General features: G+C 38.3%; 1 protein-coding gene across 2 annotated transcripts in view; it reads right to left on the bottom strand.

The window, feature by feature from the left end:
- STT3B (STT3 oligosaccharyltransferase complex catalytic subunit B) overlaps nucleotides 1–13193 on the bottom strand; it is an 82216-nt gene that overhangs the window by 40211 nt on the left and 28812 nt on the right. For both annotated transcript variants that reach the window (XM_007516848.3, XM_060180483.1), the window contains exon 3: nucleotides 9514–9801. In XM_007516848.3, the coding sequence (XP_007516910.1) occupies nucleotides 9514–9801 (288 nt within the window). The remainder of the gene's footprint in view (nucleotides 1–9513; nucleotides 9802–13193) is intronic.

Genomic DNA, 13193 nt, shown 5'->3' with positions numbered 1-13193 from the left:
TGCGACCTCACACATATAACTCCTATGCTCTAGCACTGAGTCACATGCCTGGTCACAGTCATCTTTACTGAAAAGACGAAGGCACAGGCTGGAAATTTATTTAAATCATACTAAGGATTTAGATATTCTTGTGAGAAAGATAAGAGTGCTCTTAGCTCTGGTATATGAGGTACAGGGGTTCTAACATGGGAACTCAAACATACAAGTCCTATGGTATACCCAAGTTCTTTCCCTAGCCTGGGATATTAAATTAAGAATAAAACAAAAAATGGAGGTGGCAGATTTTGGGGGGAAAAAAAAGCCAGATCAGCAGAAAACAAAGATGAGATTTGATGACTGTTGGGAAAAGACATAATATGAAGAGTCACATCCATTGGAAATAATGAAGAGTACTGGAAGTAACCAATATGGAATGAACATAAAAGACTGTTATGATTCACACTTAAAACAGGGCAGGGAGGGGCAGGGGGTGGCGCACCTGGCATGAATTATAGTCCATAAGGACCTGGGCTCAAGCTCCCCAGCCCTGATAAATCAGAATTAAACAATGCTCTGAGTAAAAAAGCAGACAAAATAAGAAGACAAAGAAGGGGGAGTCTGAAGAGAATCAGAGAAGAAGACAATTAAAAAAAAAATTAAAAGGGGCCAGGTGGTGGCACACCTGGATAATCGCTCACATTACAGTGTGCAAAGACCCAGGTTCAAGCCCATGGTCCCCACCTACAGGGGGAAAACTTCACAAGTGGTGAAGCAGGGCTGCAGGTGTCTCTCTATCTGTCCCCACTGCTCTCTGTCTCTATCCAATAATAAATAAATATCTTTGAGAAAGTTTTTTAGAAATCCTAAAGTGTATCAAATAGACCCATGAAGCCCAACAAACCACCAAGTAAAACAGAGACAAATTATAGACAAATTGATGAAAGACAAAGAAGTCAATAAAAAAGGGGAAATACAATGGCATAAAATGGAAAGATTTCACTATATTGTCAAAGCATTAACTGAAGCTAGATTGTGATAACTTAAAGATGCATATGAATTCTTTGTATCAAAAATAACAAAAGCTTAAAAACAGGCTAGTAAAAGTAATATATTTAAAATACATTTTCATGGCTGGGGAAATGCTCAGTGGGTATAGCATCAGACTTGCTTGTCTGAGTCCAGCCCCAGCATGACATTTACTGAAGCGCTTCTTTGACTTACTGTTCTTCCTCAGTCTCAAGTGCCTTGCACTCACCTATCTATCTCTGCAGTAAATATGTCACGTCTTTTTTTTTTTTTAAAGGGTTGGGGAGATAGAGTGGTTATACATACAAAAGACTTTCATGCTCAAGGCTTCAAGGCCCAAGTTCAATCTCTGGCAACACTATAAACAAGAGCTGAGCAGCCCTGGTTAACAGGAGAAAAAGTATCAACACAAAGATAGCAAATGGAGATGGGAGGCACAAAAAAGGCATGAGGCAGACAGAAGAGAAATAAATGCTTCATACTAAAAAATAAATATGGACAAAATACATAAAGGCAGTGGTCATATAGGAATTTAAAAATGCTATCAATCAGTATTTAGTGAACTTGACAACCAAAATAATCGTAGATATATTTCTATACGAATCTAGATCAGCGGAGCAAAAGCTACACCAATGTATATGCATGAACTGTGTTGATATTTGGATGAACAGATGCTTTGTAAAACATTAAAAAAAAAACACCTAGATGCACAATACACAAAACATCAAAATTATCCAGTACAAAATGTCATGGTAGATTAACCTTAAGGTTTTACTTAAGGACAAAACCATGTCAACAGAAATTTTAAAAAAGCACTGATAAAACCTGATGCCCAATCATGATAAAAAGTTTCAAGCTGATGATAAAGAGCATTTACAGAAACATACACTATTATACTTTAATGGTGAAGGCTTACAATCTGAATGTTTTTCCTTCAAAAAAAGATCAGAAAGAAGAAATACATATTCATTCTCAATGCTTCTATTAAATACTGTACAAACTCTACTCAGTACAATTATCCAAGAAAAGAAAATAACATAAAGACTGTAATGGACAATGTGCTTATGTATGAAGTTACAGTACTCATAATAGTGTGGCAATAACATAGGGATTGATATATTATTCAAAGGAACAAAACTATGTACAGAAGTAGACTCATAATTGAGGTCAATTTTCAACAAAGATACCAACTTAGAGGGAATTGGCCACCTTCATAGCAGCAAATACCTGAATAACTGGTTGTGCAAGTGCCAATGAAGAGAATAACATAGAACCATATCTCATCTCTTGTTCAAAAATTTATTCCAACTGGATCAAAGACACAGTTGTAATAAATTATACAAGTTTATGAATAAAACAGTCTCCTGACTTTAAGTTAGGCAATAGTACCCCAGCTATGTACCAAGAGTACAATACATAAAAGGGGTGAAAAAAAATCACATTATACCCCTTATTCAAATTTAAACTTTTGTTTTTCAAAAGACCAGTTATCAGAATGTAAAGGCTAACCTGGATAAAATAGAGGCAAATTACATACCTAACAAAGATGAAGCAAGTTGGGGCTGGGTGGTGGTACACCTAGTTAAGTGCACATGTCACAATAAGCAAGGACCCTGGTTTGAGCCCTTGGTCCCCACCTGCAGCGGTAAAGCTCTGCGAGTGGTGAAGCGGTGTTGCAAGTGTCTCTCTCCTTCTCTATCACCCCCCTTCTCTCTCAATTTCTGGCTGTCTCTATTCAATAAAGATAATTTTTAAAAAATTTACAATCCTATTATTAGAAAGCTCTCCCCCTTAAAAAATAAATGTTTCAATAAATACTTCAAAGAAATGATATGAGTGGTCAATACACATGAAAAGATGTTTAACATCACTATTAGGAAATACAAATGAAAACTGAGATATCACTCAGGAATTCACTGGAACAACTATAAGCAAACTGGCAATACTTGTGCTTACGACTGTGGTAAAACTGGAACTCTTATATAATGCTGACTAGAATGAAAAATCTTACATCATTTGGAACAGTTTAGTAGCTTAAATAAGGCTCAACCATTCCACTAGATTGTCCACTGATAGTACATATTCAAACACAGGAATCCTATTCAATAACGAAACAGGAGGACTACGCGCAACAGAAATGAACCACTAGAAAATAATAAAAAGGTTTTTTTTAATGTTTTAAAGATTTATCTTTTAACGTTTTAAAGATTTATTTTTTAAAGATTTTTTTTCCTTTGGATTTTTTATTTGACAGAACAGAGAGAAACTGAGAAAGGAGGGGAGACAAAAAGAAGATGCCTACAGACCTACTTCACTGCTTATGAAGCATTCCCCCTACAGGTGGGCAGCCTGAGCTCGAGCCCGGGTCTTTCCAAATGGTGTTGATGTGTGTGCTTAACTAGGTGTGCCACTGCCTGGCCCCAAGATTTTGAAAATAGTTATCTATTTATTATTGGATAGAGAGAGAGAAATTGAGAGGGGATGGAGAGGTAGAGAGAAAGAGACACCTGTAGCTCGGCCTCATCAGTCATGAAGCTTTCTCTCACACTATATGTGCTTAACCAGGTGCACCACTGCCTGTCTCCCTCCCAATTCTTTTTTAAAGAAATTATCTGTGGTTTTCTGGATCTGGAAATAGGTATTCAAACAAAAGGAATTTTTGAGCATGATGGAAATAATCTAAAATGAAATCACTATGGTGGTCACAATAATTTATAATTTTACTACTGAAATTAAATGCCTAAATTTATCGCACACAAATCATACCTTTATAAAGATGTTTACAGAGGTGGAGGCAGACATCTTTAGAATTGATTGGCTGCCTGGCAGGATACAGAAATTTGTTTACCAAACAATTAACCACTATATATATATATATATCTCCACAGGAAAAACCAATGTAAATGTAAAAATGAATACAGAGGTAAAGTATACCAAAATAGTGCTATAATCAAGTATTTTTTTAAATGTACTCATTTTTGTAATTATATTTTTTGTAACAAAAACAGTAAAGGTAAAACTATACATTTCATATACCCTTAATTTCACTTTCATTACAACTTTTCTTCAGTGGATCAATCATATTCAGCAACAACAGCAGCAACAACAAAACAGGTGAAACTTTTTTTTTGCCTCCAGGGTTATCTCTGGGGCTCGGTGCCTGCACTATGCATTCACTGCTCCTGGAGACCATTTTCCCCATTTCTGTTGCCCTTGATGTAGTTGTTGGATAGGACAGAGAGAAATGGAGAGAGGAGGGAGTTGGGCGGTTCAAGCCCCCGGCTCCCCACCTGCAGGGGAGTCGCTTCACAGGCGGTGAAGCAGGTCTGCAGGTGTCTATCTTTCTCTCCCCCTCTCTGTCTTCCCCTCCTCTCTCCATTTCTCTCTGTCCTATCCAACAACAACAATAACTACAACAACAACAAGGGCAACAAAAGGGAATATTAAAAAAAAAAGAAATGGAGAGAGGAGGGGGAGAGAAAGATAGCCACCGGCAGATTTGCTTCACTGCTTGAGAAGCGACCCCCTGCAGCTGGAGAGTCAGACACTCAAACTGGGCTCCTTATGCTGGTCCTTTGAGCTTTGTGCCACCTGCACTTAACCAGCTGTGGACTACCCGACTCCCCAGGTGAAACTTTTTACTCCAACTTTTTAGGTCTTTAATTTGTTTAAATGTATTTAACAGTTAATAATGCCTGGTGAGCAAAAGTATAGGCAGATTATCATAACCTTGTAAACAGGATAAAGGGAAAGTTCATTTAGCTCAGGTGTTCCTATGGTAAAGATGACAAGAAAGATGCCACTTTTCCTGGCAAAATTAACTTTTTTCTTTTGCTCTTTGTCCCTGAAATAAGAATGTGCTATAAAGAGCAAATGTGTATTTATTCTGTAATGTTCCAAAAATTTTAAGCAAGAATCAGTTTCATTGGAACTGTATGATTTTTTTGGGGGGGGATAGTAGTATAGCAAATCAGAATTTAAAATTTAAGCTTAGAAATGGAACATTTGAGTAGACCTAAACAGATTACACTAAATCACAGTAATGATCCAAGAGAGTAAACACCAAGCCCACTGATAAATTCTACCAAAAATTTATGAGAAGATTTTTCTAAAACCTCTCATAGAAAACAAAAGCAGAAGCATCCTATAGCACAGCTATATACAAGATACTGGGTACTGTACAGCAAACCATAACAAAAGGACTTTTCAAAGGTAACCCAATTACCAAATAATGTGATGATAACATTAACTATCGATTGTCTTTTTGAACCCTAAGACAGCAGGAACCTCACATCTCCACTATAGAGCCCCTACTTCCCCCAGTCCTGGAACCCTTGGATAGGGCCCACTTGCCTCTCCCAATCCATACCAAATAATATTGCATCCGCCAATCACAACCTAACCAACGCAACGATTGCCACCTCAACATGCTTCAGTTCAGACTGTGTCCAGAGACTTCACGTGTGGAATGACAACCCTTCAGCTTCATTACTCGGGTGAGACCTTTCCTTTTATAGTACACTCTAATTTCATCTCAGGTGGTTCACTTTCTAACAAAGTCCCATAACCTAGATACACACCAGTTTCTGTGAGAGAGAGCTTATGTTCACACGTATCCATAAACTACTGCAAAATATATACCTGAAAGCAGAAGTACACTAGAGTTTGCAGTGAGTACCTCCCTAACACTTCCTCTCCACTATTCCAAGCTTTGGGTCCATGATTGCTCAACAATTTGTTTGGCCAAAAACTATTTGTTTTGTATGTTAACTCTCTTTTCAATCACCAGGTTCCAGATGCCATCAGGATGCTGGCCAGGCTTCCCTGGATTGAAGACCCCACCAATGTGTCCTGGAGCTCAGCTTCCCCAGAGATACACCCTACTAGGGAAAGAGAGAGGCAGACTGGGAGTATGGACCGACCAGTCAACGCCCATGTTCAGCGGGGAAGCAATTACAGAAGCCAGACCTTCTACCTTCTGCAACCTTCAATGACCCTGGGTCCATGCTCCCAAAGGGATAGAGAATGGGAAAGCTATCAGGGGAGGGGGTGGGATATGGAGATTGGGTGGTGGGAATTGTGTGGAGTTGTACCCCTCCTACCTTATGGTTTTGTTAATTAATCCTTTCTTAAAAAAAAAAAAAAGAAGAAAACAAAAGCAGAGAGGACACTTTCTAATTTCATTTTGTAAGAACAGCATTGTCCTAAAGTCAATCAAACAGTGGTAAATAAAAAATGACATATATATATATATATATATATATATATATATACATATATATAATATGTATGTATTTGGAGGGGTCACCAGGACTATCACTTTGGTTCTGCACCTGTGATTTTACCACTTCTAGCAGACACAGAAATACAGGCAGAGATTAATCATCTCAAAAGATTGAAGAGACCACATAACTATAAACACAGAAAATGTAGCAAAATTCAATCTTTCAGCAAACTAGAAACAGAAGATGTACAAAAATCTTAGAGCTAATAACACATTTAATGGTTAGAAAGTCAAAGCTTTCCCAGTAAGATCAGGAATAAAAGTAAGGATGCCCAACATCTATACTACCAAGCACCAGCTAACACAGTGAATAAATAAGTATACAGCATACAGATGGGAAGCATGCTGGTTTGGTTTGCAGATGATATAAATGTCTATGTAAAAAATACCAAAAGAGTAAAACAAACAAAAACTCTTATAAACTACGCCATATGAAAAGTAGCCTGCAAGATACAAAATTTAATTCAGATATTCTAGCAGTTAATCAAAATTTTAAACATAACCATCATCTTGGACACAAAACACACATTTAAATTCAAGGTGATCACAAAAAAAAACCACAGAGATTATTCTGTAGATAATAGCAATGTGACTTCAACATGTATATGGAAAAGACCCAGAACAATCTAATAATGGAGGGCTGACACTATCAGCTTCAAGATTTAAAGTTATAGCAATACATCCTTAGAGTAAATAGTGTAGTGAAGGGGGGGTGTGCGGGGGGGGGGGGGGGGGAGGCTTATGCTACAGACGCTTTCCCTGTCTGCAGGCCTTAGCGACCTCCACAGCATTTTGGCACCCATTCACAGCAATTCCTTTTATCTGGTACACCATACCCAGCTATGAAGTATTGCAAGGCACACAGAAAGGCAGACTATCCAAAACACAGTGAAGTTAATATTTGTGTAAGTTAAGATAGTTTAATTTCACAGAGGGAAGGCATCAATTCAAAAAATGTCAGAAATAAAGGGCGTTACATAAATGGGGCTATATTTTTTTAACAAAGACATAAAATTAAACTGAAAATCAATAGCAGAAGTAAATATAAATTAAAAATTTCAAAATATGTGAGGATCAAATGACTTCAAAGTAACACCTGAGTCAAATACGGTATCAAGAGAAACTTTAGAAGGGACTGCTAACCATCAAAACTTAGAAAAAACAGGGAAAGCAATACAGTGAAACATACAGCTCTAAAGGCATATTAGAAAAGACATTGATTTCTGCTTTAGGACTCTCGAAAAACTATGACAACTAAAAGCCAAAGAAAGTAGAAGAGATAGAAAAGAAATGGATAAAACCTAAATGGGAAATCAGTAGAGGAAAAAAAAAAATCAATGAAATCAAAAGCTGGTTCTTTGAAAGAGCCATCAAGTTGTTAAGTTGTGTAGCTGGTGAATGCCCAATAAGGACAAGCATTACAAGGTTGAGGCCCTGACAATGTATACAGCAAGGCAATACTCTTAGAGCCAGTCTCTATCATAAACTAAATCTATTTTCTAAAATAAAATAGTGAATGTTAACATTGAAAATACTGAAATATTAAATATTTATAAAGCCCTAGCTAGGCTAAGTAAAAAAGAAAAAGGAAGAATACAGATTACGAACATTCGGAATGAATGAAGGTACACATTACAGATCCCACAGATAAATACTATGGACATGGGGTCTGCTGTAGCACAGCGGCTTAAGCGCATGTGGCATGAAGCTCAAGGACCAGCATAAGGATCCCGGTTGGAGCCCCTTGTTCCCCACCTACAGGGGTGTCACTTCACAGTCGGTGAAGCAGGTCTGCAGGTGGCTATCTTTCTCTCCCTCTCTGTCTTTCCCTCCTCTCTCCATTTCTCTCTGTCCTCTCTAACAAGGACGACATCAATAACAATAACTACAACAACAATGAAAAAACAAGGGCAACAAAAAAGGGAAAATAAATAAATAAAAGAAATACTATGGACATAAAGGGAAACTATGCCTCAAAATCTGATAATCTAGATGAAGTGAACCAAACAATGCTTTAAAAGACAAAGTCGGGGAGTCTGGCGGTAGCACAGCGGGTTAAGAGCACAGGGCGCCCAGCGGAAGGATCCCAGTTCGAGCCCCTGGTTCCCCCCTTCACAGGTGGTGAAGCAAGTCTGCAGGTGTCTATCTTTCTCTCCCCATCTCTGTCTTCCCCTCCTCTCTCCATTTCTCTCTGTCCTATCCAACAACAACGACATCAATAACAACAACAATAACTACAACAGCAAAAAAAGGGCAACAAAAGAGAACATAAATAAATAAATAACTTAAAAAAAAAAAAGACAAAGTCAGCAAAACTCATGTAAGAAACAGACACTCTGCATTGACCCTAACTGAGAATCAGTAGCAGTTTCCCAGAACAGAAAGCAAGGAGAGTTGACTTGACGATTGTTACCTAACATGTTAGACAACTTAGCACTAACTCATTCTCCAAGGCCAGCATTATCCTAATACAAAACTAAAGATATTCCAAGATAATTACAAACCAGTATCAGAAAGTCAAAACCTTTAACAAAATATTAGCAACTGATCCAAGAAGATTATTTAAGAATTATAATACCACAACCAAGTGAGATTTATCTCACACATGTAAACCTGATTCAACATTTGAATGTGATTTGTCACATAGTTAGCAATAGATAGAACTTCTTTTAGCAACCTGATAGAGATTATCTGTAATAATAGTAATTAAAAAACCTATAGCAAGCACTATACTTAGTAGTGAAAAACTAGAAATTTCTTAGTTAAGACCATGGACAAAAGCAAAATTATCCCCTTATACCACACTCTTAACATTGTGTTAGAAGTACCAGCTACAAGCAGTACGATAAAGAAAAAGGGTACACACATTCCAGTGGATCAAATAACTTGGCAACAGTAACATAACACTCATTTCAAAAACAGAATTTAAAATCTCAAGCCACTGAATCACATTTAACTTTTTTAGGTATTTCTGACCCCTCCCTATCAAATCAATAGCTAGCAAGGCTTTAGTTTGTTTTAAATTAAAGATTGTTGTCAAGCTTTTGTGAGAACATTATTTGACATATTTTAAAATGTTACTTGTTTGCTCGTTTTTAAACTGTGGAGAGTCAGAGATCTCTGTAAGCAACTGTATCAGTAAAAGAAAACCACATCTAACATATAGCATTTCAACTGGAAGTTCATAGATAATACTGGCAGTAAAACATTTAAGTGTTACTTACCCACAAATAGTATGTGAACTGAAGTGCAAAAATAGCAATGCCTTCGTTATCAAAGGATCCAGCTACTGACCGAGAAATGTAACCTGGTACAATAGCAATAAAACACGCAGCTAAGAGTCCTGCTCCTTGATTCCAAAGTTCTCTGGTAAGCAGGAAAGTAGATATAGATGTAAGGCCGCTAAAAGTTGGTGCTAGGAACACACATACATCTCTTATGTGAACTGTTATATTCAACGTATTTAAAATCCAATGGATAAGGCCAGCAGTTATCATCAACCCTGGGTAAACCTAGGGAGGAAAAGAAGAAAAATTTATTAGCATACTAATCATGCAACTGAACATTAATAAAGCTTCCCTTTTGTTCATAGTGAGGAAACTCCTAACTTTGCCTTATTTATACACTACAAAATTTTCTTCGGTATTGAATACAAAGAAAATGTTCATATCATATATTTGAAAGATTAGGGAGTTAACTACTAAAACAGGATGCTTAGCAATGTAAAACTAGAGGTAATTCTCTTACTATTATTTTTTCCATGTTAATATGATTCATTTTATTATTATTTATTTTTGAATAGAGACAGAGAAATTGAGAGGGAAAGGGGAGATAAAGAGGGAAAGAGACAGAGACACCTGCAGCACACTCACTCTTTCTCTTTCACATTAGCACAGAAACAAATAAATCATGCACACTGATCAGACAAAAACAACCAAATACCTATCAATGACTGAACAGAAAAAGTTGTTCAAATTCAGAAGTCTCCGGATGCAAAGTAAAAATATACAGGCATTGATCCCAAACTGAGTTAAAATGAGAGAGGGCATGCACACCAAGCCTACTCTACCCGTAGAGCGGTCAGTGGCTATTACAAGACAGCAGAGATCAGAGCAAAGGCCTAGCTTCCTAACAAAACCAGGGTCTATTTATAAAACCACACCAGACTCTACCCATTTGTCAAGGGAAGCTGTAAAATATTTTTTGCCTAACTTCTAATGCTCGAGTGCCTGGCTGAGCACACGCATTACCATGCACAAGAACCCAGGATCAAGTCCCTGGTTCCCAGCTGCAGGGAGGAAGCTTCACGAGTCGTGAAGTAGTGTTGCAGGTATCTCTCTCTCTCTCTGTCCCCATCTCACACTTCCCTCATGATCTGTCTCTATCCAATAAATACGTAACTAAAATACTTATTTTAAAGTTCTGAATACAAACAAAAGTCCCCAAACAAACTCATTCACATCTGTGAATGTGGGTTTCACATGTGCAGTGACTTTACATTCAAGAAACTTCCCAGGGAAGGGAGGAAGGCACAGAGAGAAACGCGACTCTAACACTGCTCTAAAGCAAGCAAAAACACTCAAGAACTCAGCAAGTGTAAATGAAATTACATGGACTGCCCATATACTTGGTGCATCAAAAATCTCAGAAAACAAGTTTACAGTGGGGATGAATTCAAGATGAAATATTAGAAAACTGTAAGTTAACAAATGGGGGTCGGGGGGAGAGACATTGGAGCAGCAGATAGACTGCGCAAGTTACTATGTGTGAGCACTCAAGGGTCAAGCTCCCAATCCCCACATGCAATAAAAGGTTTCTTGCTCTCTTCCCACCCCAATCTAACAGAATAAAGAAAAAAAGAAAACAAGGGTTTATACCACGAGATGCAGGTAATAGTTATCAACCTCATTTCTTATCATTCTCCTTTCTTTTAACTTTTATTTATTTATTGAATATAGACAGCCAGAAATCCAGAGGAAAGGGAAGAAACGGGGGAGGGGGAGACAAAGAGACATCTGCAGCACTGCTTTACCACTTGCAAAGCCTTCCCCCTGCAGGTGGGGACTGGGGACTTGAACCTGGGTCCTTGCACATTATAACACATGCTCAGCCAGGTGTGCCACCACCTGGCCCCCATTTCTTATCATTCAATACAATTTTTTATGTATTGCTCAAGAATAAATCTAGGGCCTTAAGCATGTGGAACACTGCAGAAAGACGGGCTGCTTCTGCCCTATTTTTTTTTTCTACTTTTAGAGAGAAATGAAGAAGTGGGTTGGCCAGAGCACTTTTCCACAATCCATGGAGTCCCTAAACCCCATGTGCTGTCCATGTTGCTCTAATGCAACAGAAAACAATCCTCACATATGGCCTGATATAAGGCAAAGGCTTGACCCTCTGGGCCATCTTCCAGGCACCTCAATTATTCTTTTCTAATTTCAACTGAAGATCATCATATACTGAAAACTACCCTCCTTGTATTTTTATCTCTATTTCCACTAAAGATAAGAGGATGTCCCACCTAGACTTCTAACAGATCCCTCTCTACCGTCACTGGTCACATCCATCAGAAATGTCATCATAAACCCTTTTGTGGGCCTCTCCAGGATCATACCCAAACTATGAACTAGCAATGGTAGGGACTTTCCCATTCTCCAAAGGGAGGCTGGGTCAGCCTACTCTGCCACTTGAGAAGACTGGACCTGAAATGAGTGCAGCCTCGAAATGCTCTCTGTTGTGACCAGGTACTGTAAACTCAGACTGAGGGGGACTCAGAAGCTATATAGGCTACATATGAGAATATATGGGCCCCTAGATGAGATCGATGTGGTAAACAGTCAGTTCTGTTTATATATTTTCTTCAAGTTTAAGAGCTATCTTCTGCTCTAATTTGGCTTCTAGTTCTATTTTCAACTCTGACACCATCTTTCGAGACAGTATTTCTAGTCCAGCTCCATGTTAGCTATGATCAAACTCAAGCAAAGATTACTAAAGTCACAGGCCCCTAAGGACATACCTAAAGCAGACTTCACAGTTTCTTTCCACCCTAAAGTCTGGTCTGTCTTCTCATCTGCTCTATTACTACTTTTTTGGTTTCTGTTTATTAAACATTTTGTCCTGCTTTATATCTTACTGCCTTTTAGCCACTAAGTTACATAAATTGTTATGATTCCATCCTGACCTTCCTGGGCAGATGACCTCACCAATGTGTCCCAGAAACTCACTTCTCCAGAGCCCTACCCGACTAGGGAAAGATAGAAGCAGACTGGGGTACGGATTGACCTGTCCACATCCATGTCCAGAAGAAAAGCAATTAACAGAAGCCAGAACTCCCACCTTCTGAAACCCCAAAATAATTTTGGTCTATACTCCCAGGAGTAAATAAAGGGGGTGGTGGTGATCAGAGAGTTCTGAACCCCAATTCCATGAGGACCTGAAGGAGGAATCTTCTTTTTATACCCCATTGAAAGGGGGCATGAATCTGGAAAACACCAGAGGAAGTCAGGCAATGTTTCTCTTATCTGAGAGAGAAGGGGGGGGGGACCACTCAGAAGCTATAATAGGTTTAGATTATGACCTAGAAAGGAAGTGAAGGCTGGACTGTAGAAAAATCACTAATTTTTTTTAGTGGGGGGTGGGGGAAAGAACACACACCCAGGCAAAAAACATTTAACTTTTGAGGAGAACACGGTTTTTCCAAACAGAATATTTATAAAAGCTGGCTACATTTTAGATCATAAATCAAGTTTCAAATTGCAAAAAACTAAGATGCAGAATTTTTTCTCCAATCACAATATATTTAAAATATAAGGCTGCATGGTGGTGCACCAGGTTGTGTGCACGTTACAATGTACAAGGACCCAGGTTCAAGTCCCCAGTCTCCACCTGCAGAGGGCAGGGGCTG

This window comes from Erinaceus europaeus, chromosome 21, assembly GCF_950295315.1.
Source record: "Erinaceus europaeus chromosome 21, mEriEur2.1, whole genome shotgun sequence".
Classification (NCBI taxonomy): Eukaryota; Metazoa; Chordata; class Mammalia; order Eulipotyphla; family Erinaceidae; genus Erinaceus; species Erinaceus europaeus.
Note: the sequence above shows the minus strand (reverse complement) of the source record. Positions and strands in the feature narration are given on the sequence as shown.